The sequence below is a fragment of the Pristiophorus japonicus genome, chromosome 11 (genome assembly GCF_044704955.1).
Source record: "Pristiophorus japonicus isolate sPriJap1 chromosome 11, sPriJap1.hap1, whole genome shotgun sequence".
NCBI classification, from domain to species: Eukaryota; Metazoa; Chordata; class Chondrichthyes; family Pristiophoridae; genus Pristiophorus; species Pristiophorus japonicus.
In genome coordinates this window covers 109,934,175-109,961,283 of record NC_091987.1, presented here as the reverse complement: position 1 = coordinate 109,961,283, position 27,109 = coordinate 109,934,175, and the positions used below count along the sequence as shown (strand labels likewise).

Here is a 27,109-nt window from a genome sequence, read left to right as displayed (position 1 = left end):
GCTTCAGTACTTTTCAGGGGTAAGGGATGTTACACTAGATGTAGGCAGCAAGAATTCAGTCCTGCTGTGTGAATGGTTTCTCCATCAGCTGAGATCAGATTTCCCCCAAACCAAAGTTAACTTTCAACTCCATTTCTCTGAGGACAGCATAGTGCCAGAATTTTATCTGGCACCATGTGAATTTCCATTTGAAAGGAAGTATCATCCGGTTGATACAAAAGCAAAATACTGCGGATGCTGGAAATCTGAAATACAAATAGAAAATGCTGGAAATACTCAGCAGGTCAGGCAGCATCTGTGGAGAGCGAAACAGAATTAATGTTTCGAAACAGAGTTGAGTTTGAATGAGAGGTTTGAAGGACCAATGAAAATGGAGCACCACCCTTTTATTGAAAATGTCTAAGTATGGTTGATTCAGATTGAGACTTTCCAATTTTCTGATAAATGGTTAAATGCAAGAACCATACCGTTGCTCAGAATTTGAAAAGCATCACACAATCTACTGAGTTGAAGAAGTTCATCTTCAGGCGATAATGCCCACAAAATTTGGCTCCTTAGCGACTGCTGATTTGAGACTTCATTTTGGATCCAAAATGTTGTCAGCGGTGCGCACCATTTTGTCTCACATCAGGCCTGCCAATGCACCAAGTATCTCATTGTGCATACCCATCAGCTTTCTTCTGTAGCCCGCCCCATCAAAGTGCTCATCTGAGTCCTCTGCAGCAGAACTCGTGTGCAATTTCGCCTTCTGGGGAGCTGGCACCTGCGCTACCCTTGCCCCCTGCCCTGGCTACAGGCCACTCGTGCCCAGTGTCTCGCCATGTGCAGATCCCGCCTCTGAATACCCCCTGAATTACACGCAGTGTCAGTATCTGAGCTGGTGGCTGCGAGTGTGAAGTCAAGTGGTGGTGTTTCTTCATTATCACTGTCTTCTTGCTCTTCCACCCACTGCCTGGCCAGGTAGCATTTCTTGGGTATCTGAAAAGACAAAAGCACATGATAGGGTTGCGGTGCGGGGAGGAGGGGAAGGTAAGAGTTGCATGCTTACACCATCTGTAGCTTCTAAATCAGAAGACACTATGGGATGAGGGGGAAGTGTGAGGTGAGAAAGAGGATTAGGTATGAGGATAATGTCACCACCTATGGTTTCAGCCCCGTCGCTGGACATGGCCCCTGCAATGGCCATTACCATCTCCTCCATGCAAGTGAGGAAATGCAGGCACGCCTGTCCCCTGCCGGTAAGCTTCTGCTGCCTCTGGTTTTGCAACATCTTGTCCTGCAAGAGAGAGAAAAATGTGTCCGTGAATGTGGTGCAATGTGTTTGGGTGATGTGGCTGTCATTTTGAATCGCTGGCAGTATGTGCAAGTTGTGAGATGTGGATCTGAGGCTTGCAGCAGTGCTAAGTGTGTGAGGGTGAGGTGAAGCTATGAATGTTAGGTATGCTTTGTGATTGATGGAGATTGTTGGTAGGTGAGTGATGGGGGTGTGGTGCACTGAGCAGTGTTTTAGGGAGTGGTGCAGTTGGCAGGATAATGGCATTTGAAGATCTATTCACTGATCTTGACCACTTGTGAGGTCATTGAACTTTTTGCAGCACACCATCCAGATCCACAGGGCATTCATTGTCACAGCTATCTGGTTCCACTGCCTTTGTAAAGTTTGTCTGGCGGGCCTCCTGGCTTTCTGTGGATAGAGCACCTCTCTCTCCCCCTCTCCACCTCCTCCACCAAGGTCTCCGGGGCAGTGTTGGAAAATCTTGGAGCCCGCTCCCTCCCTGATGTGTGATTAGTACATCGTCTTCCAGGCCAGAATGTCTTCCATAGCCACTTCCATCACCAGCTTCAGACACAATGCACCTCCCTTTTAAGATGTGTTGGCTGACTTTAAGTAGTGCAGGCGAGCTTTAAGTAGTGTTAGCCTCACACAATCTAGGGCCCCCTGCTGAGGAGTGCAGCTACTCAACAGTGTGGTTAGCACTGACTGCACGCACCGATCATGTAAATTAACAGTCAGCATAAAGTTTGCATGGTGCCTGCATTGAAAGCAGCAGGCGTGGGGTAATTGCGCATCTCGATCCTCGTGTCTGTTATTGGTGTCGATTCAATTTAGCACCCAATTAGTTTGATTTTCCGATCAGGACTCTGTTCGAGGAATATTCAGATGGTGTATTATTAACATTATTGCTGCCAAAACTATTGGTACAAATTTCCTGACTAACTAAATGGGAACGGGGAAAAGACAATAAAAAGATCCAGAAATAGCACAAATACAAATCTTACTCTTCAAATCCTCAGCCATGGATGTCATTTTAGATAGTTGGGTAGATGACTGAGCAATATACATTGGAAAATGCACGAACATCTAAATACTGTTATCAGAGATTAATTTTAATACAGCAAATTGCCAACTGGTAGAAGCTTCCTGCACCAGTACAGAACCCAACTACAAAATTGGACAGGATGCTAAATGGGTGGAACCTAAGTTAATAGATAGTAGCTCACTTTTCTGATTAGAACACAAGAACATAAGAAATAGGAACAGGAGTAGGCCATACGGCCCCTCAAGCCTGCTCCGCTATTCAATAAGATCATGGCTGATCTGATCATGGACTCGGGTCCATTTCCCCGCTCACTCCCCATAACCCCTTATCCCCTTATTGTTTAAGAAACTGTCTATTTCTGTCTTAAATTTATTCAATGTCCCAGCTTCCACAGCTCTGAGGTAGCGAATTCCACAGATTTACAACTCTCAGAAAAGAAATTTCTCCTCATCTGTTTTAAATGGGAGGCCCCTTATTCTAAGATCAGGCCCTCTAATTCTAGTCTCCCCATCAGCGGAAACATCCTCTCTGTGTCCATCTTGTCAAGCCCCCTCATAATCTTATATGTTTGGATAAGATCACCTCTCATTCTTCTGAATTCCAATGAGTAGAGGCCCAACCTACTCAACCTTTCCTCATAAGTCATCCCCGGAATCAACCTAATGAACCTTCTCTGAACTGCCTCCAAAGCTAGTATATCCTTTCATAAATATGGAAACCAAAACTGCACGCAGTATTCCAGGTGTGGCCTCACCAATACCTTGTATAGCTGTAGTAAGACATCCTTGCTTTTAAACTCCATCCCCTTTGCAATGAAGGCCAAGATACCATTGGCCTTCCTGATCACTTGTTGTACCTGCATACTATCCTTTTGTGTTTCATGCACAAGTACCCCCAGGTTCAGCTGTACTGCAGCACTTTGCCATTTTTCTCCAGTTGAATAACAACTTGCTCTTTGATTTTTTTCTGCCAAAGTGCATGGCCTCACACTTTCCAACATTATACTCCATTTGCCAAATTTTTGCCCACTCACCTAGCCTTTCTATGTCCTTTTGCAGATTTTGTGTGTCCTCCTTACACATTGCTTTTCCTCCCATGTTTGTATCGTCAACCCCGTAAATGCCCCGCCATTGAGGGGCTGCATTGGTGGCCGGGGCCTTTGGAGGGAGCAGCGTGCGGCAGCCCGGTCCGGAAATCGACGCGGTCCCGGCCTGCAAGACCATCAGCAGGCCGGGCCATTGGAGGGAGCAGCGTGCAGCAGCATACCACTGCAGGGAGCAGCGCGTGCTATTGCAGGAGGGCGATGGCTACGAAACCAGATCGCTGATTGCAGTGCGGGCAGGCGGGAGGGGCGAAGGAGCGGCAAGAGTCCATAGAGGGAAGTGACGGGGCTCAGAAGAGCCAAGGTCTGCTCGGTCTGTGCAGCAGAGCTGGTCTCCAGTTAGTCTTGGGTAATCCTTGCGACTGGACCAAGACCTAGCTCTGTCAAGCCCATGTGGTGGCTGGTGTGCAACGGCCACCACACGTTAAAAAAATCCATGCACAGGCATCTTCCACCCTTCACGATGTAGTTCGGGATTTGGAATATTAGGTTCTTCATTGAAACACCTGTGAACTCATCCCTTTTTGGCGTGGAAGCAAGTCATCCTCGCTTCGAGGAACTGCCTATGATGATGATGTATCGTCAGCAAACTTGGCTATATTACACTCAGTCCCTTCTTCCAATTTGTTAATATAGATTGTAAATAGTTGGGGTCCCAGCACTGATCCCTGCGGCACCCCACTAGTTACTGGTTGCCAACCAGAGAATGAACCATTTATCCCGACTCTGTTCTCTCTTAGTTCGCCAATCCTCTATCCATGCTAATATATTACTCCCAACCCCGTGAACTTTTATCTTGTGCAGTAATCTTTTATGTGGCACCTTTCAAATGCCTTTTGGAAGTCCAAATACACCACATCCACTGGCTCCCCTTTATCCACCCTGTTCGTTACATCCTCAAAGAACTCTAGCAAATTTGTCAAACATGACTTCCCCTTCATAAATCCATGCTGACTCTGCCTGACTGAATTATGCTTTTTCAAATGTCCTGCTACTGCTTCTTTAATAATGGACTCCAACATTTTCCCAACCACAGGGCTAACTGGTCTATCGTTTCCTGCTTTTTGTCTGCCTCCTTTTTTTAAATAGGGGCGTTACATTTGCGGACTGATTACATCTATTTTACGCCTGTGTATTGGGCATAACTGATTGAATAATCTACCCTCGCACCTCAAGATTATTTAGAATGAATTGTGCTGATTTAGCAGCTATCTTTTTGTTATTCAGATCTTCAGATTATTGCCATGAAATCATTCTCAGGTATCACTTTTTGTTTATCCAATGTATCTTGATTTTATAAGTAGTGATTTATATCTATGCTAACCAAACTAACAAACTGTCCTACCCCCAAGAAAATCCTGTACTAATTCCATTACATAAAAAGTGCCAATTCTGTAGACTGATATTTCATTAATTTTGTTTTTGGACTTATGTTGATTGCACAACCTCATATTAAAGAAAGGTAACATTGCTGGTAGAATTATTGGAAAATGCTTTGTTAAATATTTTTCCAGTTTCAGCTTTGAGCTTACTATACTGCAGCTCCAGAAAGGTGCCGGAATGCTACACATTATGGCCCCAAGTTTCCACATGATTTGCGCCTGATTTTTAGGAGCAACTGGTGGAGAACGGACTATCTTAGAAATCGCAATTCTCCACATTTTTTTTTCTGCAGTTCTAGTCAGTTAGAACAGTTTCACTTTGGAACAGAATTTTTTCTTCAAAAGGGGGCGTGTCCGGCCACTGACGCCTGATTTCAAAGTTTCCACAGTGAAAACGTACTCCAAACTAACTTAGAATGGAGCAAGTTAAGATTTTTGTAGAACTGAAAAAACCTTGTCTACACATTAAAAAATCAGGCGCAGGTTACAAATTAGGCGTCCAGAACGAGGTGGGGGGAAGGGAAGTCATTAAATTCTATAATAAATCCTTATTTATACTTCTACAAATATTATACAAATAAATCCAACCTGAATAAAAATTTATAAGCAAAGAAAAGATTAAATAAACCATCTTCCTACCTGTGTGAAAGTGCTTCAGCCACGGAGAATGCTGCAGGAAGCCTCACAAGTTGAGGCAGCCGTTCCTGACGGTGGGCGGGGGGGGGGGGGGGAGGAGGGAGGGAGGGAGTGCGGGACCAACCGACCGCAGCGGGGGGGAGGAAGCCGTTCCAGACGGCAGGGGGGAGGGAGGGAGTGCGGGCCCGACCAACCGGCCGAACGCAGCGGGGGGGGGGTGGGAAGGCAGCCGTTCCTGATGGCGGGCAGGGGGGGAAGGAGACAGTGAGAAGGCTGCAGGAAGCCTCACAAGTTGAGCAGCCATTCCCGACGGCAGGGCGGGGGAGGCCGTCGGGAAACGGCTGCCTCAACCTTCTGAGGCTTCCTGCAGCCTTCTCACTGCTGCAAGAAGCCTCAGTGTTGAGCATGGAAGGGCAATGTGCTTTTATTAAAAAATGTTCAAAAATTAAACAGCTACAAAGAACTACAAAAATGGCCGAGTGCCAATGTTTCCTTCACACTGCGCGTGCGCGAACGCTCCAACGCGCACGCGCAGGGTTGCCGGCAGGAAAAAAATTAATTTAAATGGTACCCGCCCCCTCCCACTTACAAAATCAGCGCGAGTGGTAGGCTCCGCCCCCCTGGGCGCCGCGCCAAGCAGACATGGAGCTGCAGGGCGCTCCAGAATCGCGCGTTTTTTTTTCTGCCGCCTTTTTCGGCGCGAAAAACGGGCGCCCAGCTCGGAGGGGCGCCTGTTTTGTAGCGTGTGGAAACTTGGGGCCATTGTCTCAATGTATCATGCTTCAGCTTCCAACCAGATAAATGCAATTAAATCCTGCTGAAAATAGCTACAAACAAAGTAAAACGCATTAAAATGTCACGTTTAATAACATTACACAGTATCTATTATAAAAGAGAGTGTAAACTGGACCAGCGATGAATAAATCACTGTGTTACAGCCATCACTGCTCACTCACGCTCATGAAAACTCATGGGCTATTCAGTCCGTATCAATCGCTGGTTTACTTTGCAAAGACCATTTGTCCCCAGTCTGTATTCTCTATATAATTAACATTATTATTCATTGTTATTAGCTAGTGTAGCATATATATTTTTTTTAAACTTTGCCCAGTTGAGCACTGGCCCCAAAACAATACTATTGTTCTGCAGTTTTTATGTTTGTTCTGACTTCTCTGATCTGTAATCCACTAAACATTTCACCAATGAAAAGGGCAGAATATTGATGCTACTAGTGCTGTTCTTGGGCTCATCAACCAAAAATTGTGATTGAACCTTTTCCCTTCGATGATCTGGGAAAAACTAGTCCTCTGGGTGAAGTCAAATTCAGTGTCAACGCTGATTTAAGCAACTGTCTAGTCGTCAGCAATTCTGTGCTTTATGGCTGCAACTATTGAGTGGTCTGCAATGTTGTTTCTGCTGTGGGCAGCCTGAAGTATTGACGTTGCTCAATTAAATAATAAATGTCTCAATATTGCTGCAAAAGTATTTTAAAGTAGCACAGTATTTACAATACAAAATAAGTTGTTCAAATTCATATGGCCATGTAATGGACTCTCTAGGAATAGGATAAAAATCTGGTCTATTTTTTATTGTGTTTTGATTCCAGGATTTAACTGAACAGTTATCGGTATCTCTCATAACAACACATGTATTTAATCTTTTTTCTTGGCAGGACTGCACTGTCTATGAAACTGAGAACAAGATTCTTCATGTGGTGAGTATATTGCTTTTTGTTTGAATTATGCATGAAAACCAGTAACAACTTGTATTTTTATAGCACATTTAATATGAGATATCTTAAAGTGCTTTCTAAAGGAATAATAAGGGGGAAAGACTTCAAGCTTGAGGAGAGAGTTTCAGAAAGGAGACATAAAGCTAGATTGAAAAGTGGGCTTTCAGGAGGATTTTAAAGGAGAGCTGAGCTGCAAAAAGGCAAAGGGATTTAGGGAGGGAGTTCCAAAGTGTCGAACAGTAATGACTAAAAGCTCTACCATTAATGGTGTTACAAAGAGAGGAAGCCAAAGTTGGAGGACTGAAGGGTGCGGCAGGGAATGTTTGACTGGAGGAGGTTGCAGAATGAGGGAGGTATAAGGCTGTGGAGAGATTTGAAGAGGACAAGGATTTTAATTGGGATGTGTTGGGGCAGGTGGGGACAGGGAGCCAATGGAGGTCCAGGAGACAAGGTGATAGGCGAGCAGGAATTTGTGCATCAGAGGATGTGGGGAGAGTTGTTTTGGATAGGTTGGAATTGTGGAGGTGGATAATGGGAGAACTGAGACGAGAGCATTGAAGTAATTGATTTTGTATATGCCAAAAACGTGATAAGTGTTTCGGGAGCAGGAGGCTGAGATAGGCATGGAGAAGGGCAGTGTTCTGGAGATGATGTTGGATATATGAAGCTCTGCTCATGGTCAAACACAATAACGAGGTTGCACGTGGATTTGTTGAGATGGCAGTTAGTGGTAAGGGAGTGGATTCTGTTAATTCTGATTTCCTATACAGCTAAAGGAAATTGCTCCTCCACCAAGACCTGATGCCAGACAGGCAGTGTGACAGCAGGGAAATGTCTTGAGATCAAATGAAGTGGTGGCGAAGTAGAGCTGCATGTCTGGTTGAGAAGAACAAGCAAGGATAATGCATCGTGGTCACACCGTATAGAAGCTTTGCATGACTTTGGCTCGGTCCATTTTGGTGTCTTGTGATGGTCAGAAACTAGACTGGATGGATTTTTAACTGGGGGCTCTGGAAGTGATGCGTATGTAGCTGCAAGATAACAATACTCTTGACCTGAGAGAGGAAAGGGAGGTTAGAACTGGAGCAATAGTGAGAGAAGCTGGATGAATCAATGATGATTTATTTGAGTAGAAAATTGATGACTGTGGTCTTGAAGAGGTGGGGAGAAAGGACAGTGATAGGGAGCTATTGACTATGTTGACTGGCATGGGATTTAGGAGGAGCAGTTAAGTGATCAGGAGTTAAGTGGGGAGGGGATCAAGGGAGGTGGTTGGGGACAGTGGGAGGCAAAGGAAGAACTGGAAGGAGCTGAGACAGTCTTGGAATTTCTGCTGAATGCCCAATGCAGTCAGATCAATCCATTTAGTTGGTCTACTTATCTTTGTTTGACTCAAGCATGAGCCATGCAATAATTAGGTCTAGAAGATATAACATTCAAGATAGATTTCTGTATATCTTAGTCAGCACAGGCACAAAGGGCCGAATGGCCTCCTGTATATCATTCTATGATTCCATGATCTTCAGCTTGAAAGCAGGAAAACAAATAGGACTTTGAAATGTGCAGTCAGAATCAAAGCCTTGGAAGGGTAATGTTTTGATTGAAATTATCTCCATTCAGTTTTTGTGTGCTTGCAAGCACCATGAGATGTATTTATTTCTTTGAAATTTTGAGAGGTATACTTTTGTAGACTGGCAATGGGGTGGTGCATATATATTATTTTAAATTATTGCCAATTATCTAGTTGCCTGTAACTACTTTAAATATCTATTTTTGATATCTTAAATAATGTATGATGGAACATTTTTGCAAGTTACATATTTGTATTATGCATGACAAATAACGGATACAGTGTTATTTGACAATTATAAACAGTAAATAGAACAAGATTGAGAGAATCTGTATAATTGAAGAGGGAATTGAACATAACAATTCATTCTCCTTCTGATTAATTTGGTCTTCCACAACACAGACAGTATTGTGCTAAATCTCTGCCTCTGCCACTGAATAGAAGAATGGTGTTTTCATTAGCTATTCACTCAATGTTTCATAATGCAAAAGACATTATCTGTATGTAAAATTATTCTATCATTGACTTATTAGTTGCTTCTGCATCGGTCCTGCAATGGGATGCCCAAAATTGTACACAGTACAACTGCTGCCTACTTAAGATGTTGTTCAACACTATCTCCTTGCTTTTGAATTTTATCCTCTTGATTCAAAACCAAGGATTCAGTTGTCTCTTATCTATTTGCATTGCCATGTCTAATGACCTATGTGCCTGCCCAACAAGGGGCCTCTGATCCTCTAGTCCATCTAAAATGTTGCCAATTAATGTGTATTTCCTTTCTCTATTCTAATTTTTCTGAGATTTAAGGTGACATTTAAAAATATACTTCTGGAAGAAACTGTCCCAGAGAGCTATCCTCCGACAATTGTAACTGGAGACTTCATTCAATGAAGGAAGAGTGCCATACCAAAGTTAGAAACCTATTTTATACTAATAATGGGAGCTAATGTTCTGCTGCAGCCAGAGATTGTTCTGAACTCCTTAATATGAAAGCCTTCAGCAGTTACACTTCCTGTTATTAAGCTTGATCCATCCAAACAAATCTAGCAGTATATTTGGCGTTGCCAATATCAGATAGATAAACTTTGTGAAGATCTTCAGTACATAGGAATTACAAGACTGTGAAAGACTTTGCAGCCCATTTGGCCAGTCCCCCAAACTGCCTCAATCCACTACATCCTCAAACATCTGTCCAGTTTTCCCTTATTTTTTTCTACATTATTTGCCTCCATTGTCACCCTGGGTAGTCAGTTCCACACACTCGCCATTCTCTGCACAAAGTAATTCAATTTAAGTATTCTGTGAACCTGTCCTCTTTTAAGTTCAGCCCATGTGCCCTGGTTCTACAGCTTGTGGAAATCTCAAACATATTATCGATGTTCAATTCATTTATTCCTTTAAGAATCTTAAATGTTTGAATAATATCTCCCATGAGCCTTCTCTTCTCCAGATTAAACAATCCCAAGCTCTTTAACCTCTCAATATTTCAGATGCATTGAGGTAGGTCTCAGTTTGATTGCCTTTTTCCTTACTCCCTTCAATGCTGCAGTGCTGTAATTATACAGTGTTTCAGGTGTGGCGGTACTCATAGCTGATAAAGACGCATCATCTCTCCCTGAGATTTGTCCTCTTCATCTGGCAATACATCAGAATATTCAGTTAGCTTTCCTTACTACTGCCACACATTGCTCTGTCGGTTTAAGTTTATCATCAATACTGCTGCACCTTACTCATGTGTTGTGTCCTGTGGCCTAAAGCCATTTTATTTATATTCTCATTGATTATTTCCTTTTAAGTGTCTCATTGAATCTTACATCTATCCACATCTAATGTCAGCTGGCATGCATCTGCCCAGCCTCTCAACCTGTTTGGATCCATTTGTATTTGGATTGCCCCTTTCCTATTGTTTTAAATCCTCTGTCTTAATTTAGTGTCCACCTACATTGCTGGGGTGTTTTGTTTCTGTCCCTTGGTCCTAGTCACTGTATACACTGTAAACAGTAATAGCTCCAACTAAGACCTAACCCATTTGCTGTTCTGATTTTGAGACTGCTAAGAGGCGTCTGGCCCCTCTCCACTTCTCTTCCCTCCATTCCTCTCCCTCTATCACACGTTATCTACTTCCCACTCTCATCTTCCCTTCTGTCCTTGTATTCCCTCTGCCTCCTTTCTTTTCTGTCGACTTGTCATCTCCTCCTTCTCCCTCACTTTGCTCACTCTCTGCCGCTCTTGTTTTTTCTAAGTCTCTTTGCCTCTCTGACCACCCTGTTAACTTGTTTCTATGTGGTCCTTTGTTCATATGAGTGAGCCCCTTCTTTCTTCCTGCAGGATTTGTAGAGGTTATTCTTCCTCTTTTTTTCACTTTTAATTTGTTTGTTAATCCATTCAGGTGCTTGCTTGTTTGGTCTGAGATTGCTGATCTTAGACATGTGCTTGTCTTTTTAGTTTTGGAGCAGGGTTTCACTCTTGCAGTCTGGTTTGTGAAACTCACTATTCCACAACAGAACGTCTTCTAGTTTGGCATTTAAATTCATAGCAATTTGAACTCCTATTATATCTATAACGATGACATATGATTGTAAATAGCGTTGCTTCCATTTTTTTTATCATTGACTTTTTATTGAGCTTTAGTCTCAGCTTAGTGTCAGCTAAGGCTCAGTTGGTAGCACCCTCCCCTCTCAATCAGAAGGTTGTGGGTTCAAGTCCAACTCCAGAAACTTGAGCACAAAAATCTAGGCTCACACTCCAGTGCAATACTGAGGGAATGCAGCACTGTCAGAGGTGTCGTCTTTCAGATGCAACGTTAAGCCGAGGCTCTGTCTGCTCTTTCAGGTGGACGTAAAAGATCCCACTATTTTGAAGAAGAGCAGGAGGGTTACCCACAGTGTCCTGGCCAATATTTATCCCTCAATCGATATCATGAAAACAGGTTGTTATCACGTTGCTGTTTGTGGGATCTTGCTGTGCGCAATTTGCCTGCCGTGTTTCCCACATTACAACAGTGACTACACTTCAAAAGTAATTCATTTAGGACATCTGGCGGACGTGAAAGGCACTATATAAATGCAAATCTTTCTTTCTGTCTATTCACCTGATTTCTTAGAAATTTACAGAAGTTACAACATGAAAACAGGCCATTCGGTCCAACCATTCCATGTTGGCATTTAAGAGCTCAGTCATATAATTGTATCAACAGGCAACTCACCCAGTGAATGTGTGCACTGATTTTAGATTTTATGTATATTATATCAGATCATTATGGTATTCAGGTTCTTAAATTCTACTAACATCAGTCTTGGCTCAGTGGTAACAAAGTTGCCTCTGAGTCAGAAGGTTATGGGTTTGACGTCCACTACAGAGACTTGAACACATAATCTAGGCTCATACTTAAATACTAAGGGGGGGAGTCTCCTGTTAGCGCCTCTGGTGGGTGGTAACGGGAGGCTAAGGGGTTACCGACCTGGCGTGGCAAAATCATCGATGCCCATGAACTTCCCTGGCGGATTTGCGCTGGCGCTACAACTTACCGCCTCAATCTCTTGCGCACCAGAGACCATGACGTCATCCGGTGCGCGGTGCCTCTTTATTGCCCCGCATGTAAAATTCGCTTCCGCCCCCTGCAGCATCGCCGGGCATCAAGAACAGCAGCTACAAGAGGCGTTGTCATCTCAGCTGGCCACTTGGGGAGCGCTAATTAAAGGCAGTGGTGATCAGGTTGGCCAAAATGTAATTATGTCCCCAGAGTGTTGCATTTTGATTTCTTTGGAGCCTGCGATTGCTCAGCCCTGCACTGTCTTGGGGCTAGACTTTTGGCACAGCCTCACCCATTTATCGTCCATTTGGCGCCCATATAAGCGCTGAGATTCAAGCTAACGCCCATATTTGTTGAAAAGTGGAAACTGGCTCCCGAATATAGCCCATTTATCGCTGGCCCAACTTTTGGCACACATGAATGAGCTGCATCGCCCGGCCTATTTAAAAAAATAAATAAATATGACATCATCCTCGTGCAAGGCCGAGAATAGTGTTTATAATGGAAATGTGCGCCCGATTATGGCCCAGATTATCGCCGACCGCTACTTTCGGCATTTCGACCATAATTCGCCCAAATGATTGCTGGCCCAAAAAGACGCTGAAGAAAAGCTGCATTCACCTGACCTTAACTCGGCACTATGGGGAGGATCTTTAGTAAAAGGCTGCTTCAAGTGCTTGTCAGGAGAATTAATTTGTGAGTGATTTTAAGGGCCTTTTTGACTCGCCAATCATCTAATCACATTTATATTTGCTGGGGACAAATTATGGGCATGTATAGCGATTTATAGTGATAGGGCCTGTAATTTCTCAACCAGTATTGATCATTAATCATATGCTGCAGAATAGAGATGGGAGAAGGTTTATTGAAGAGCATTATGTGCCCAATCAAAGAGGTGGCAAACTGCTGTGGAGGAGGACATGTTATACCCAACGCATTTACAGAGATAAGCGATCATACCTGGACTTGTCCGGTAACACGTGCGTTAGAAGGCTACGCTTCCGAAAGGAGGTCATCAGTGAGATATGCCAGCTAATTAAGGGAGATGTGCAGCCTACCAGCACCATCAGGACTGCAAAGCCAGTTGAGGTTAAGGTTACTGCGGCATTTTCCTTCTATGCATCAGGCTCCTTTCAGGCCTCAGCTGGCGACATTTGCAGTATCTCTCAGCATACCACACATTGCTGCGTTCGACAGGTGACTGAAACCCTTTACGCACGCAGTATGGACTTTATAAACTTCCTTATGATAGACTGAGAGGGCTTTGGGTTTCTCGAATTGCAAACTTCCCCAAGGTGCAGGAAGCAATAGACTGTACACACATCGCCTTGCAAGCACCTTTACAGGATGCAGAGGTGTTTCGGAACCGAAAGGGATTCCACTCCCAGAATGTCCAGCTCGTTGTCGATCACAAGCAAATAATCATAGCAGTAAATGCAAACTTTCTAGGGAGCATCCATGATGTGCATATCTTGCGTGTGAGCACTGTCTCTGACCTGTTTAAGAGTCAGCCACAAGATCACGGTTGGATGCTGGGGGATATGGCTTTGCCAGCTGGCTCATGACCCCCTCCCCCCTGCATATGCTCCAGGTAGAAGCCACACACAATATTGTCAAAGTGACAATTGGAGTTCTGAAGCAGCGCTTCAGATGCCTGGATCACTCGGGAGGCAACCTACAATACCACCCTGAGCAGGTCGCTGAGTTCATTGTGTTGTGCTGCATAGTGCATAACCTAGCTATCAGGAGAGGACAACAATTCCTTTGATGTAAGTACAAATAAAATGAGAAAAGTTACATACAAGTACATTGCTGTAATGTCAGGGTTAATATTAATCATGGATTTTTTCCTCCTCTGGTCCACAGTACAAGTAGAAGCAGAACTAGGGTATGTCATCCCATGAGGAAGGAAATGGAGTTCATCTCAGTTGGCTGATAGATTTTATTTTATAAACCAACAGGGCTAGAATAAAAGAAAGGTTCATTATGTTATTGATGGGGACCAGGTCCCCTTTTCCCTCTGTTAATCACCGTGGGAAAAGTTCTTTGCCTGAAAAAAAACGCGCATGTGCAAAACAGCCATTCTAACAGCCTTGTACGACTGAATACATCGCTAAGGCCCACTTCACATTGCTAAGGCTATCTTCCAAATTAAAAAGGCGAAACTAGCGTTTTTTAAAATGGACGATTTTTGGGCGATAGCGATCAAAGTGGAAAGTCTAGCCCTCAGAGTGCTTGGGGCTGCTATGCGCATAGGCAGGTGCCGTCAACAAACATGCACAGCCTGAGGCTTCAATGAACATAGCATTGGCCCTACCCTTTAAGGGAGCGAAGGAGCCTGTAAAACCGGCAGCGCTTAATGGAACATTATGCAACACTCTGCCAATACTGTCCCTCTCACTCCCGTTAGCATTCTAAGAGAAGTGATAGCACATGATTTAGCGCGCCACTTCCCTCTTGGAGCACTAAAGCGGAAGTTCCCGGCAGAATCAACTCTTTAGTGCCCGGCTATACTTTTGCACTCTCGTAAAGATTCCTATATGTAGAAGAAGAGGGAACTTTTCTGTTATCCAAGACAAAATTTATTTCTCAGATAGCACCACCAAAACACAGATTATCGTAACAATATTTTAATGATCAGTTATCCAACTGTTGTTTGTGGGATCTTGTTATGCTCAAATTGACTTCCTACATTGCATCAGTGACTGCACTTCAAAAGTACTTAATTGGCTGTCAGCATGTGAAATACCCTGTGTAAATGCAAACCCGTCCGTCCATCCATCCATCAAATCCATCTGTTCGTCCGTCCATCCATCCATCCATCCATCTGTTCGTCCGTCCGTCCATCCATCCATCAAATCCATCTGTTCGTCCGTCTGTTTGTCCGTCTGTCCATCTGTTTGTCCGTCTGTCCATCTGTTTGTCCGTCTGTCCATCTGTTTGTCCGTCTGTCCATCTGTTTGTCCGTCTGTCCATCTGTTTGTCCGTCTGTCCATCTGTTTGTCCGTCTGTCCATCTGTTTGTCCGTCTGTCCATCTGTTTGTCCGTCTGTCCATCTGTTTGTCCGTCTGTCCATCTGTTTGTCCGTCTGTCCATCTGTTTGTCCGTCTGTCCATCTGTTTGTCCGTCTGTCCATCTGTTTGTCCGTCTGTCCATCTGTTTGTCCGTCTGTCCATCTGTTTGTCCGTCTGTCCATCTGTTTGTCCGTCTGTCCATCTGTTTGTCCGTCTGTCCATCTGTTTGTCCGTCTGTCCATCTGTTCGTCTGTCAGTCCATCAGTTCCTCAATTCCTCTGGCCATTCGCCTATCCATCATCAATCTATCCGGCCATTCGTCTATCTCTCATTCTTCTGAACTTCATGAGTATAGGCCCAACCTACTCAACCTACCTTCAAAAGTCAACCGCTTCATCTCCGGAATAAACCTAGTGAGCCTTCTCTGAACAGTCTACAATGCAAGTATATCCTTCCTTAAATACAAAGACCAAAATTGTATGCAGTACTCTAGATGTGGCCTCACCAATACCCTGTACAGTTGTAGCAGGACTTCCCTGCTTTTATACTCCATCCCCCTTGCAATAAAGGCCAACATTCCATTTGCCTTCCTCATTATTTGCTGTACCTGCATACTCCACTTTTTGTGTTTCATGCACAAGGACCCCCAGGTCCCTCTGCACTACGACATTTTGCAATGTTTCCTCATTTAAATAATAATTTGCTTTTCTATTTTTTTCTCTGTCAAAGTGGATACATTATACGCCATCTGCCAAATTTTTGCACGCTCCTTCCGCTGTCAACATTTGGTTTCCGCTTGCTCTCGGCGAAGAGTCTCGAGGTGTTCAGCACCTTCCCGGATGCTTTTCCTCCACTTTAGGTGGTCCTGGGCCAGGGATTCCCAGGTCTCAATGGGGATGTTGCATTTTTTCAAGGCGGCTTTGAGGGTGCCCTTGAAGTATTTCCTCTGCCCACCTGGGGCTCGCTTGCTGTGTCGGAGCTCCGAGTAGAATGCTTGTTTTGCGAGTCTCGGGTCAGGCATGCAGACAATGTGGCCTGTCCAGTGGAGCTGATCGAGCTGATCATTGAGACTACTACTATGACAAGAACATTTGATATAGCACTGTTCTTGTGCAGGGAGACATTACAAGGTCCTTTACATTAAGGGGGAGACAGTTATGGGTGGACACTGAGCATGGGCATAGGGGTAGGTAATGGACGGGTTGGAATGGAAACTAAAGAGTTGGTCAAAGAAGAGGGTTTAGAGAAGGTTTCTGAAAGAATGGAGAGAAATGACACGATTCAGGGAACTAGGTAGTGAACTCTGGAAAGCAGCAGTTTATTGGCTGAACGAGCAGCTGCTAATGTTGGAAGAGAGCAATTAAGAAATGATTGAAAAGTGAATGGTCTACTCAGGAACATGAGGCAAGCAGGAGATCACTGAGGTAGGGCATTGGAGCAGTCAAGTCTTAAGATGTTGAAGGTATAAACTAGGGTTTTGGCAGCAGAACTGGAGACAGAGGGGCAAAGATGGGCAAAGCTGCAGAAGTGAAAAATAGGTTTATTAATGGAGCGGATTTGGACGAGGAAGCTGAACGCTGGGTTGAGAGGGTAACCTGGCTTTTGAAGTGCAATTGGGCCAGTTGACATTTTTCAATTATCCAAACCAGCCATGTAGTTTCTATGAAGTTGACAGCTCATTGTGTGGGAGTGGCATGGAGGCGAATAGCGCGCTCAAAATTTTCCTGCTCTCTTTATGTGGAAATCCTTGGCATGACCACTGTCTTCACCTAATGTCATCGTGAAGATTAATGACTTTTTGTGGCGAACTGAGGTGTGTACTCATGTTCTACAGAGTGCATTGGAGCTCTGACTCGTGCTGTCAAGCACTAACCTTTCAGTTGAGTCTGGTACCAAAATCCTCTGTATCTTGAAAAATGTTCTAATAAATCATCCATCTGTGTTCTGTCCTATTGAATGTATAACTACATTTGCAAATAATAATTCCCAGTCATCGAACAAGATAGTGTTGAATTTGGCACAAAGTAGGTTTTTTTCTCCAAGTTGGTAAAAGTTGTTTATGCACTTGGGTTTCAAGAGCCCCTTCTGGAAATGTGATCGTAATGAGCCAAAATAATTTTCCAAGAGTATTCAAACAGTCTGGACAAGTGAGAGAATTCAGTGAGAAAGAGAGAAATGCTTTTGTATAGGCAACAGAAAATGAAGCTGAAGACGAGCCTTGAACTGCCCGCAACCAAGCCTCGGACCACCTACTATCAAGGACGCTACTCAGCACCAAGCGTGCGGCCAACATCTCGCCGTAGGCAACTAGGCTCATATAGCAGTGCCTGGTCTCCAGTCATCTTGGACCCCCTTGCCACTGGATCAAGACCTTGCTCAGCTAAGTCCGTGTGGTAGCCGGTGTGCAACGACCACCTCACGTTAAAAGAACTCACGCACAGCTATCTTCCACTCCTCTAATATGAAGTTCGGGATCAGGAATGTCAGGACCTTCATGGACAACCCCAACAGCGACAGGCCGGAACGCTGCACCGCTATAGTTGCCCGGGAACTTAGTCGCTTTGATATCAACATCGCTGCCTCAATCGAGACCCGGCGAGCAAGGGAAGGCCAGCTCAAGGAACAAGGTGGAGGTTACACCACCTTCTGTAAAGGGAGACCAGAGGCAGAACGCCGTCTCCACGAAGTCGGCTTCGCCATCAAAAACGAGCTGGTCGACCGCCTTAAAGACTCCCCTGCGGTGTTAATGAACGCCTCATGACTCTTTGACTCACCCTATCCCGGAATCAGTGCGTCACAGTCATCAGTGCATACGCCCCAACACTCGATGCAACAGATGAGACCAAAGAGGGTCTTTACTCCAGTCTCTCAAAATGCCTGTCCCGTGTCCCCACGAATGACAAACTGATCCTCGGTGACTTCAACGCCAGGTCGGCAAGGACATAGCCCTTTGGGGAGGTGTGATTGGCAGAGGGGGGGAGGGAAAGCTAATTCCAGTGGTACCCTACTTCTGACAAAATGTCTAGAACATGAACTTGTCATCACCAACACCTTGTTCTGCCAGAGGGACAAATACAAGGCATCGTGGCAACACCCTCGTTCCAAACACTGGCACCTGCTCGACTATATCATCGTCCGAGCCAGGGAGCGCAAGGATGTGCGCATCATCCGTGCCATGACAGGAGATGACGACTGCTGGATGGACCACCGCCTAATCCGATCCATCATTGACATCAACATAGCCCCAAAGCGGAGGGGGTAGCAGAAGCAGTGCCACAAAAAAGTCAATGCCGGGGCACTTAAGGACCTGGCATGTCTTGATGATCCCGAGACGCAGAATGCCCACAATGCTTGGTCTGCCCTCCATGCCTCTATAATCAGTGTCTGCAAAGAGATGCTCGGTCACTCAACCAGGAAACACCATGACTGGTTTGATGAGAATGACCAGGAGATCCAAGATCGCAAGCGCGGGGCATTTCTGAGCCTTAAACAACAACCCAACTCGAGAACAGCAAAGCAGCATTAAAGACAGCTCAAGGCTGATGTCCAACAAAAAACCTGGGACCTAAAGAACAGGTGGTGGATGGAGAAAGCACAGGAGATACAACAGCTGGCCGACAACCATGATGTGCGAGGATTCTTCATCGCGATCAAGGCCACCCAAGGCCCCACCCCACTGCTGGCCAAGAACGGGGAAACACTCATCAAGGACACCAAGGCAGTCAGGGCTCGCTGGAAAGAGCACTTTGAAGATCTCAATCGAGACTATGCGTTTGACCTGAGTTTTCTCAACTCCATCCCGGCAGCATGCTACCCACCACCACCTCGGCAAAACCCCAACACTGCACAAGGTAGAAAAAGCCATAAGACAGCTAAAAAACAACAAGGCTACTGAAGCGGATGGAATCCCTGCTGAGGTGGAGAGACACTGTTGGCGCGAATGCATGACCTCATCACTCTCATCTAGAGGGAGGAGAGCATGCCGAGAGAGATGCAGTGATCGTGACCATCTTTGAAAAAGGGGACAAGTCCGACTGCGACAACTACAGAGGAATCTCCGTTATCAGCCACTGGGAAAGTTGTCGCTCGAATCCTCCTCGACTGTCTTCTCCCTGTGGCCGAGGAGCTCCTCCCAGAGTCACAGTGCAGATTTCGTCCCCTATGGGGCACAACAGACATGATCTTTGCAGCGTGCCACCTGCAGAAAATATGCAGGGAACAGCGCCAGCCCTTATACATGCCCGCCTTCGACCTTACAAAGGCCTTTGAGACGGTCAACCGTGAAGATCTATGGAGCGTCCTCCTCCGTTTCGGATGCCCTCAAAAGTTCGTCACCATCCTCCGCCTGCTCCACGACGATATGCAGGCTGTTATCCTTACCAACGGATCCATTACAGACCCAATCTACGTCCGGACCGGGGTCAAACAGGGCAGCATCATCACCCCAACCCTCTTCTCAATCTTCCTCGCTGCCATGCTCTGCCTTATAGACAACAAGCTCCCCACTGGAGTGGAAATACACTACAGAACCAGTGAGAACCTGTTCAAACTTCGTCATCTCCAGGTCAGGTCCAAAACCACACCAACCTCTGTCGTCAAGCTACAGTACGTGGACGCCGCCTGCGTCTGCGCACATACAGAGGCTGAACTCCAGAACATAGTTGACGTATTTACTGAGGCGTACGAAAGCATGGGCCTTACGCTAAACATCTGTAAGGCAAAGGTCCTCCATCAGCCTGTCCTCGTCACACAGCACTGAACCCCAGTCATCAAGATCCATGGCGTGGCCCTGGACAACGTGGACCATTTCTCCTCCCTCAAGAGCCTCTTATCAACAAGAGCAGACATTGCCGACGAGATTCAACACCACCTCCAGGGCACCTGAGGAAAAGAATGTTTGAAGATCAGGCCCTCAAAACTGCCACCAGGCTCATTGTCTACAGGGCTGTAGTAATACCCGCCCTCCTGTATGGCTCAGAGACATGAACCATGTACAGTAGACACCTCAAGTCGCTGGAGAAATACCACCAACGCAAGATTCTACAAATCCCCTGGGAGGACAGACGCACCAACATTAGCGTCCTCGACCAGGTCAACATCCCCAGCATTGAAGAACTGACCACACTTGATCAGCTCTGCTGGGCAGACCGCATTGTCCGCATGCCAGACACGAGACTCCCAAAGCAAGCGCTCTACTTGGAACTCCTTCATGGCAAACGAACCAAAGGTGGGCAGAGGAAACATTACAGGGATACCCTCAGCCTCCCTGATAAAGTGCAGCATCCCCACTGACACCTGGGAGTCCCTGGCCAAAGACCGCCCTAAGTGGAGGAATTGGATCCAGGAGGGAGTTAAGCACCACGAGTCTCATTGCCGAGTGCATGCAGACATCAAACGCAGGCAGCGGAAAGAGCAGCGGCAAATCTGTCCCACCCTCCCTTACCCTCAATGACTATCTGTCCCACCTGTGACCGAAATTGTGGTTCTCGTATTGGACTGTTCAGCCACTCAAGAACTCATTTTAAGAGTGGAAACAAGTCTTTCTCGATTCCGAGGAACCGCCTATGATGATATGATAACCCGATTAAAATATGAAACGTTCTAACATAGATTTGTTCATTTTGTTATCAGCAGAAAAATTGGAATATTTCAATATTTTAAATAGCCAAGTTTATAACTAAAGGATTCAAGAAGACGTGATTTGCAGCAAAATGTTAGTGGGACTAAAGGATACTAACTCTCGGGAAGAATCGATATGGATATAGATTTTAATTCAGCTAATGGGAAAAATTAAATGTGTCAAACTGAGGCACTATGAAACAATGGTGTAATGTCCTTACTTAATGGCACAAAACCCACACGAGGCACATTCTATGGACAAGGTCACTCTATGACCTGAACCTTTATTCACAGGACCAAGAAGTGATGACCCTGCGTGGGACCTCCCTTTATATACCTGGATGACCAGGTGAGGAGTGCCTCCCACAAGTTCACCCCCTGTGGTCAAGGTGTACATTGCTTAAGTATATACAGTATTGCAATGGTGTCACATACATGACATCACCTCCCCCCCCCCCCCCCCCCAAAGTCTTATTGGGATCATGGGTGAAGTCTTTCAGGTGGTCTACGCTCCCTCGTGGAGCACCGCAGTTGGGGCTCTGGTTGTTGAGCCTTGGCGTGAGTGTCTGTCACCTGTGGTGATTCTGGCCTGTCCGGGCTGACCGCCGGGACTGTGCATGCTGCTGAATGTTCTTGTTGCTCGTTCACTGGTGGTGGTGTGAGCACCATCTCATGATCTTCCTCGGGTTCCTCAGTGTCCATGCTGAATCTTTTTTTTACTTGGTCCAGATGCTTACGGCATATCTGCCCATTGTTAAGTTTAACCATGATGACCCTGTTCCCCTCTTTGTCTATTATAGTACCCTCAAGCTATTTGGGCCCCACGGCGTGATTGAGGACAAATACGGGGTCATTTATTTCTGTACATCTCCCCCTTGAATTTCGGTCATGGTACTCGTTTTGGGACTGGCGCTTGCCCTCAACTATGTCGGTCAGGACTGAGTGAATGAGGGACAACCGAGTTTTGAGTGTTCGTTTCATAAGTAGCTCAATGGGCGGGTCCCCCGTGAGCGAGTGCGGTCGGGACTTATAGGCCAGCAGGAGGCGCGATAGGCGTCATTGAAGGGAGGGTCCTGAGCATGCCTTTTTTAATGATTTGGACCGCATGTTCCGCCTGGCCATTGGAGGCCGGCTTGAACGGCGCTGTCCTGACATGGTTGATGCCATTGCCCGACATGAACTCCCGAAATTCGTAGCTCGTGAAACATGGGCCATTATCGCTAACAAGGATGTCCAGCAAGCCATGGGTTGCAAAGACCGCACGTAGACTCTTCACAGTGGTGGATGTCGTGCACGAATTCAAAATGATGCACTCGATCCATTTCGAGTACGCATCTACCACAATGAGAAACATTTTTCCCATGAACGGACCTGCGTAGTCTACATGAATACATGACCATGGCCTGGTGGGGCAGGGCCACGGGCTGAGTGGGGCCTCCCTGGGGGCATTATCCAGCTGGGCACATGTTGTGCACCTGCGAACACAGTGTTCCTGGTCTTAATCAATTCCCGGCCACCAAACATGTGACCGGGCAATGACCTTCAACAGCATGATGCCTGGATGCTTGCTGTGGAGTTCCCTGACGAATGACTCCCTGCCCCTCTGGGGCATGACTACCCGGCTGCCCCATAGTAGGCAGTCAGCTTGGATGGAGAGCTCATCCATCCGCCTGTGAAACGGTCTGACCTCCTCAGGGCATGCTCCGTGTGCGGGTGCCCAATCCCCAGTCAGGACACATTTCTTAATCAGAGATAGGAGGGGATCTCTGTCCAGATTTTGATCTGGCGGGCTGTGATGGGGGAGCCTGCGCCGTCAAAGGCATCAACGGCCATGACCATCTCAGCGCTTTGATCTGCTGCCCCCTCGGTGGTGGCCAGTGGAAGCCTGCTGAGCGCATCAGCGCAATTTTGGTGCCAGGCCGGTGCCGGATGGAGTAGTCATAAGAGAGCCCATCGCTGTATGCGAGCTAAAGCGTTGGCATTGATGGCCTTGCTGTCTGACAACAGGGATGTTAACGGCTTGTGGTCCGTTTCTAATTCGAACCTCCTGCCAAAAAGGTACTTATGCACATGCGAGTGCCTCCTTCTCAACCATCCCATATCCCCGTTCTGCTTGAGAGCGCGACCTGGAAGCATAAGCATAAGCCACATGTTGTAGTTGGCCCTCAGCGTTACTCTGCTGCAACACGCACCCAACCCCACAGGACGATGCATCCCATGTCAGAACCAATTTCTTATAGGGGTCGTACAGGGTCAGTAACTTATTTGAACAAAGTAGGTTCCGTGCCCGATTGATAGCCCGTTCTTGACAGTCCCTCCAAAACCAATCACAACCCTTACGCAGGAGCACGTGAAGCGGCTCCAGCAACGTGCTTAAGTTTAGCAGAAAGTTCCCGAAATAGTTGAGTCCCAGAAATGAACGCAACTCCGATGTGTTGCCGGGCCTGGCCGCTCGTCAATTCGCCGAATCCCATCTGCAGCAACCCTCCTGTCCAGGAACTCAACCTCAGTAGCCAAAACACATATTTAGGCTTCTTGAGTCGCGGGCCGACCCAGTCCAGTCGGCGGAGCACCTCCTCCAGGTTGTGGAGGTGTTCCTCGGTGTCACGACCCGTGATGAGGATGTCGTCCTGAAATACGATTGTTCCAGGCTTTCCATGTTTCTTTGAAAAATCGCGGCCGCTGATCAAATGCCAAACGGGCACCTGTTGTAAACGAACAGTCACATGTGCGCAGTGATGGTGGTCAGTAGTTTAGATTCGTTGGCCAGTTCTTGGGTCATGTAGGCTGAAGTGAGATCCAACTTGGTAAACAGCTTGCCGCCTGCCAGCGTGACGAAAAGATCCTCCGCTCTCGGGAGCAGGTATTGGTCTTGTCGGGGCCACCCGATTTGATTAGTGGCCTTGCAGTCGCCACAGATCCTGACAGAACCATCCGCTTTTAGGACGGGAACAATGGGGCTCGCCCAGTCGCTGAATTCCCTCTCTCAGCAGAGATGATGCCCTCTCTCAGCAAACGGTCCAATTCGCTCTCAATTTTCTCCCGCATCACATACGGCACCGCTCTGGCTTTGTGGTGCACTGGTCTAGCGTCCAGGGTGATGCGTATCACTACTTTGGTCCCTTTGAACGTCCCGACGCCAGGCTGGAATAGTGACTCAAATTGTTGTCGGACTTGTGAGCACGAATTTCGCTCCACAGATGACATTGCATGCACATCCACCCCCCCATTTCCAGTTCACCTCCGCTAACCAACTCCTCCCCAACAGTGCGGGACCATTGCCCAGGACAATCCAGAGCGGCAGCCGGTTCACTGATCCATTGTGTGTGACCGCCAACATTGCACTGCCTAGTACTGGAATGATTTCTTTGGTATACGTCTGTAGTTATGTCTCAATGCGTTCTAGTTTGGGTCTACTGGCTTTGAGTGGCCATAGCTTTTCGAAATGTTGAACGCTCATGACTGACTGGCTGGCCCCCATGTCCAGCTCCATGCGTACAGGAATGCCGTTTAATAAAACCTTCATCATTGGTGGCGTTTTGGTATATGAGCTGTGAATGTTTGCCACATGAACACGCTGAACTTCAGTGTCCATTGATTTGCCCCAAGAGTCATCCTACTTCACAGACCCTACTTCTGGTCCATCCGCCTCGTAAATTAGCCTGGTTACAGGCTTCTTGCACATTCGAGCTAAATGGCCACTGGGGTTGCAATTTCTGCAGACAAATTGTTGAAACCTGCAAGTCCTGGCAAAGTGTTTGCCCCCACACCTCCAGCATGAGCTGAGATTCCCATTGTTGTGAACAAAGGAGCTATGACCCGGCATTCCTCGCTGATTGTCCCTTTGACTGCCCTTGAGTACCCTGTTAGTGGGTGTCAATGGCCCCATCCTGGACCGTATTGTCCACTGTGATGGTGTAAATGTCCGTTCAGCCTGCCATTGTCTCTGTTGAAAACCTACTCTGGGGTCTATTGCTACCTGAGGTGTGTCGAATTGCCCTTGCCTGCCTGTAGGGCTCTGAGTCGCATTTATGATATTGACTCCCTGATCCTCCGTCGCGTTGGAGGCAGAATTGCGCGCGTATATTATTTTGGTTTCCTCCACCCCCGCCATGAAAGTCTGAGCCATCAACGCTGCCGCTTCCAAAGTCAAGTCCTTGGTTTCAATTAACTTTCGGAAAATCCCCGCATGACCGATGCCCTCAATAAAGAAGTCCCTTAATACATCCCCCCTGCGGGCATCTGTGAACTGTGAAAGCCAGAGGTCCGCAACGAAGCCCGGTAAGCTCTGTCCTTCACAACGTCGGTGGGTATAGAATCTGTGTCGGGTCATGTGTATGCTGATCACTGGTTTGAGATGCTCACCGATTGGTTTGCTGAACTCTTAAAAGGTTTTGTCCGCCGGCTTTTCGGGTGCTAGTAGGTCCTTCATGAGTGCGTAAGTCTTAGGTCCGCAGCTGGTCAGCAGATGTGCCCTTCACTTGTCGGCCGCTGCATCTCCCAGCCATTCTTTCGTGACAAAGCTTTGCAGGAGCCTCTCAATGAAATCATCCCAGTCCTTGCCAACACAGTATCGTTCCTCTGTGCTACCGGTAGCCGTTCTCGTGGGTCGTTGATTTCCGTTTCTCGTCGCCAATGTAATGTCCTTACTGAATGGCACAAAACCCACACGAGGCACATTTTATGGACAAGGTCACTCTATGGCCTGAACCTTTATTCACAGGACCAAGAAGTGATGACTCTGCGTGGGACCTCCCTTTATATACCTGGATGACCAGGTAAGTAGTGTCTCCCACAAGTTCACCCCCTGTGCATTGCTTAAGTATGTACAGTGTTGCAGTGGTGTTACATAGCGGTTACATACATGACAAATGGGATGTTCAAGCACAAAGAAACTAAATGTTTTGCTATTGAACATCCTGTGTTCAACACACAAATGTAATCAAAGGCACTTTTAAGACCAAATCAACCGAGGGAAGATCAAAGGCTTTTTTAAGACCAAATCAACTGAGGGAAGACCCAGAATTAAGATGCAGTTTTTTAGCATTTCATGGTGATGGACATTTTTCATCTTGAGATGTTATTTGCCTTTCATCTGGTTAAATAAGGTTAATTACAAAACTTTCTGAAGACTGAGGGAAACTGTTGAAATACCATGTGAATACAACACTGAATGAACCAGCATTTCTGTGTGAAATTTTAGTCAAAAGAAGTAATTTGTGGGTCTGGCAGAATTTTAAAGATTTAGGCAGCTAATTTTAAATGTACCTTCAAAAAAAATAGGATACGGAACAGTTAAGTAGCATATCATGGACTCAAAATTTGACATGGCTGATTTTTGGCGCAGTCGTTGAGGTACGTCTGGATTTTTTTAGTGGCCGACTGCGCCAAAGAAAGTTCAAAATTTCGCCAGAATAAACTTCGAATTTGGAGTGGCGCACATTGTCCTCAAGCTCTGTGGGTGGAGCTTACGCTCTGCGCCGAAAACTGAGGTTGCCAGGGTAATGAGGGACTCACTGAAGGGCTGAGGCTGCAAAGTGAAACATACAAGATGCAGCAAGACATAATTAGTTGTAGAGCACCGGTGCCACTGCAATCCCGGCTGAAAGGCCCCTGGTGCCACTTCAATCCCGGCTGAAAGGCCCCTGGTGTCGCTGCAATCCCGGCTGAAAGGCCCCTGGTGCCACTGCAATCCCGGCTGAAAGGCCCCTGGTGCCACTGCAATCCCGGCTGAAAGGCCCCTGGTGCCACTGCAATCCCGGCTGAAAGGCCCCTGGTGTCGCTGCTGTCCTGGTCGAAAGGCCCACCGCCCCTGCTGCCGTGTCTGCAGCTCGGCTAAAACAATGGCATCTTCTCTGCGCCGATTTTCTCTTCACCACACTGATTTTCTTAAGTGTAAGTAAGGTTTTTCAGAATGGTGCAGTGCGCTGTTTTTGAAAAAATCGTACTTGGCCAATCTCGCTTAAATGGCCAGAAATGGCGCACCGGCAAGTTCTGCCCCCAGTGACGTCAAAAAATCGGACTAAGGACTTTAGGCTGCCGCAGAAACTTTGGCGAAACTTGCAGATTTTAGCGTAAAAAACAGCGTAATCCAAAAAAAGGATACAGAATGGTGGCGAAAATTAAGCCCATAATGTGTGAGGATTGCTCAAGGTATTCCGAAGATAATTCTGAAGACGTCTTTATATCTTGTGCAGTGCT

General features: G+C 46.4%; 1 protein-coding gene across 1 annotated transcript in view; it reads left to right on the top strand.

Moving 5' to 3' along the window:
* Positions 1 to 27,109, top strand: part of cnksr2a (connector enhancer of kinase suppressor of Ras 2a) — a 799,210-nt gene that overhangs the window by 275,344 nt on the left and 496,757 nt on the right. The window contains exon 5 of the mRNA XM_070893873.1: positions 7,114 to 7,155. Coding sequence (XP_070749974.1) covers positions 7,114 to 7,155 — 42 coding nt within the window. The remainder of the gene's footprint in view (positions 1 to 7,113; positions 7,156 to 27,109) is intronic.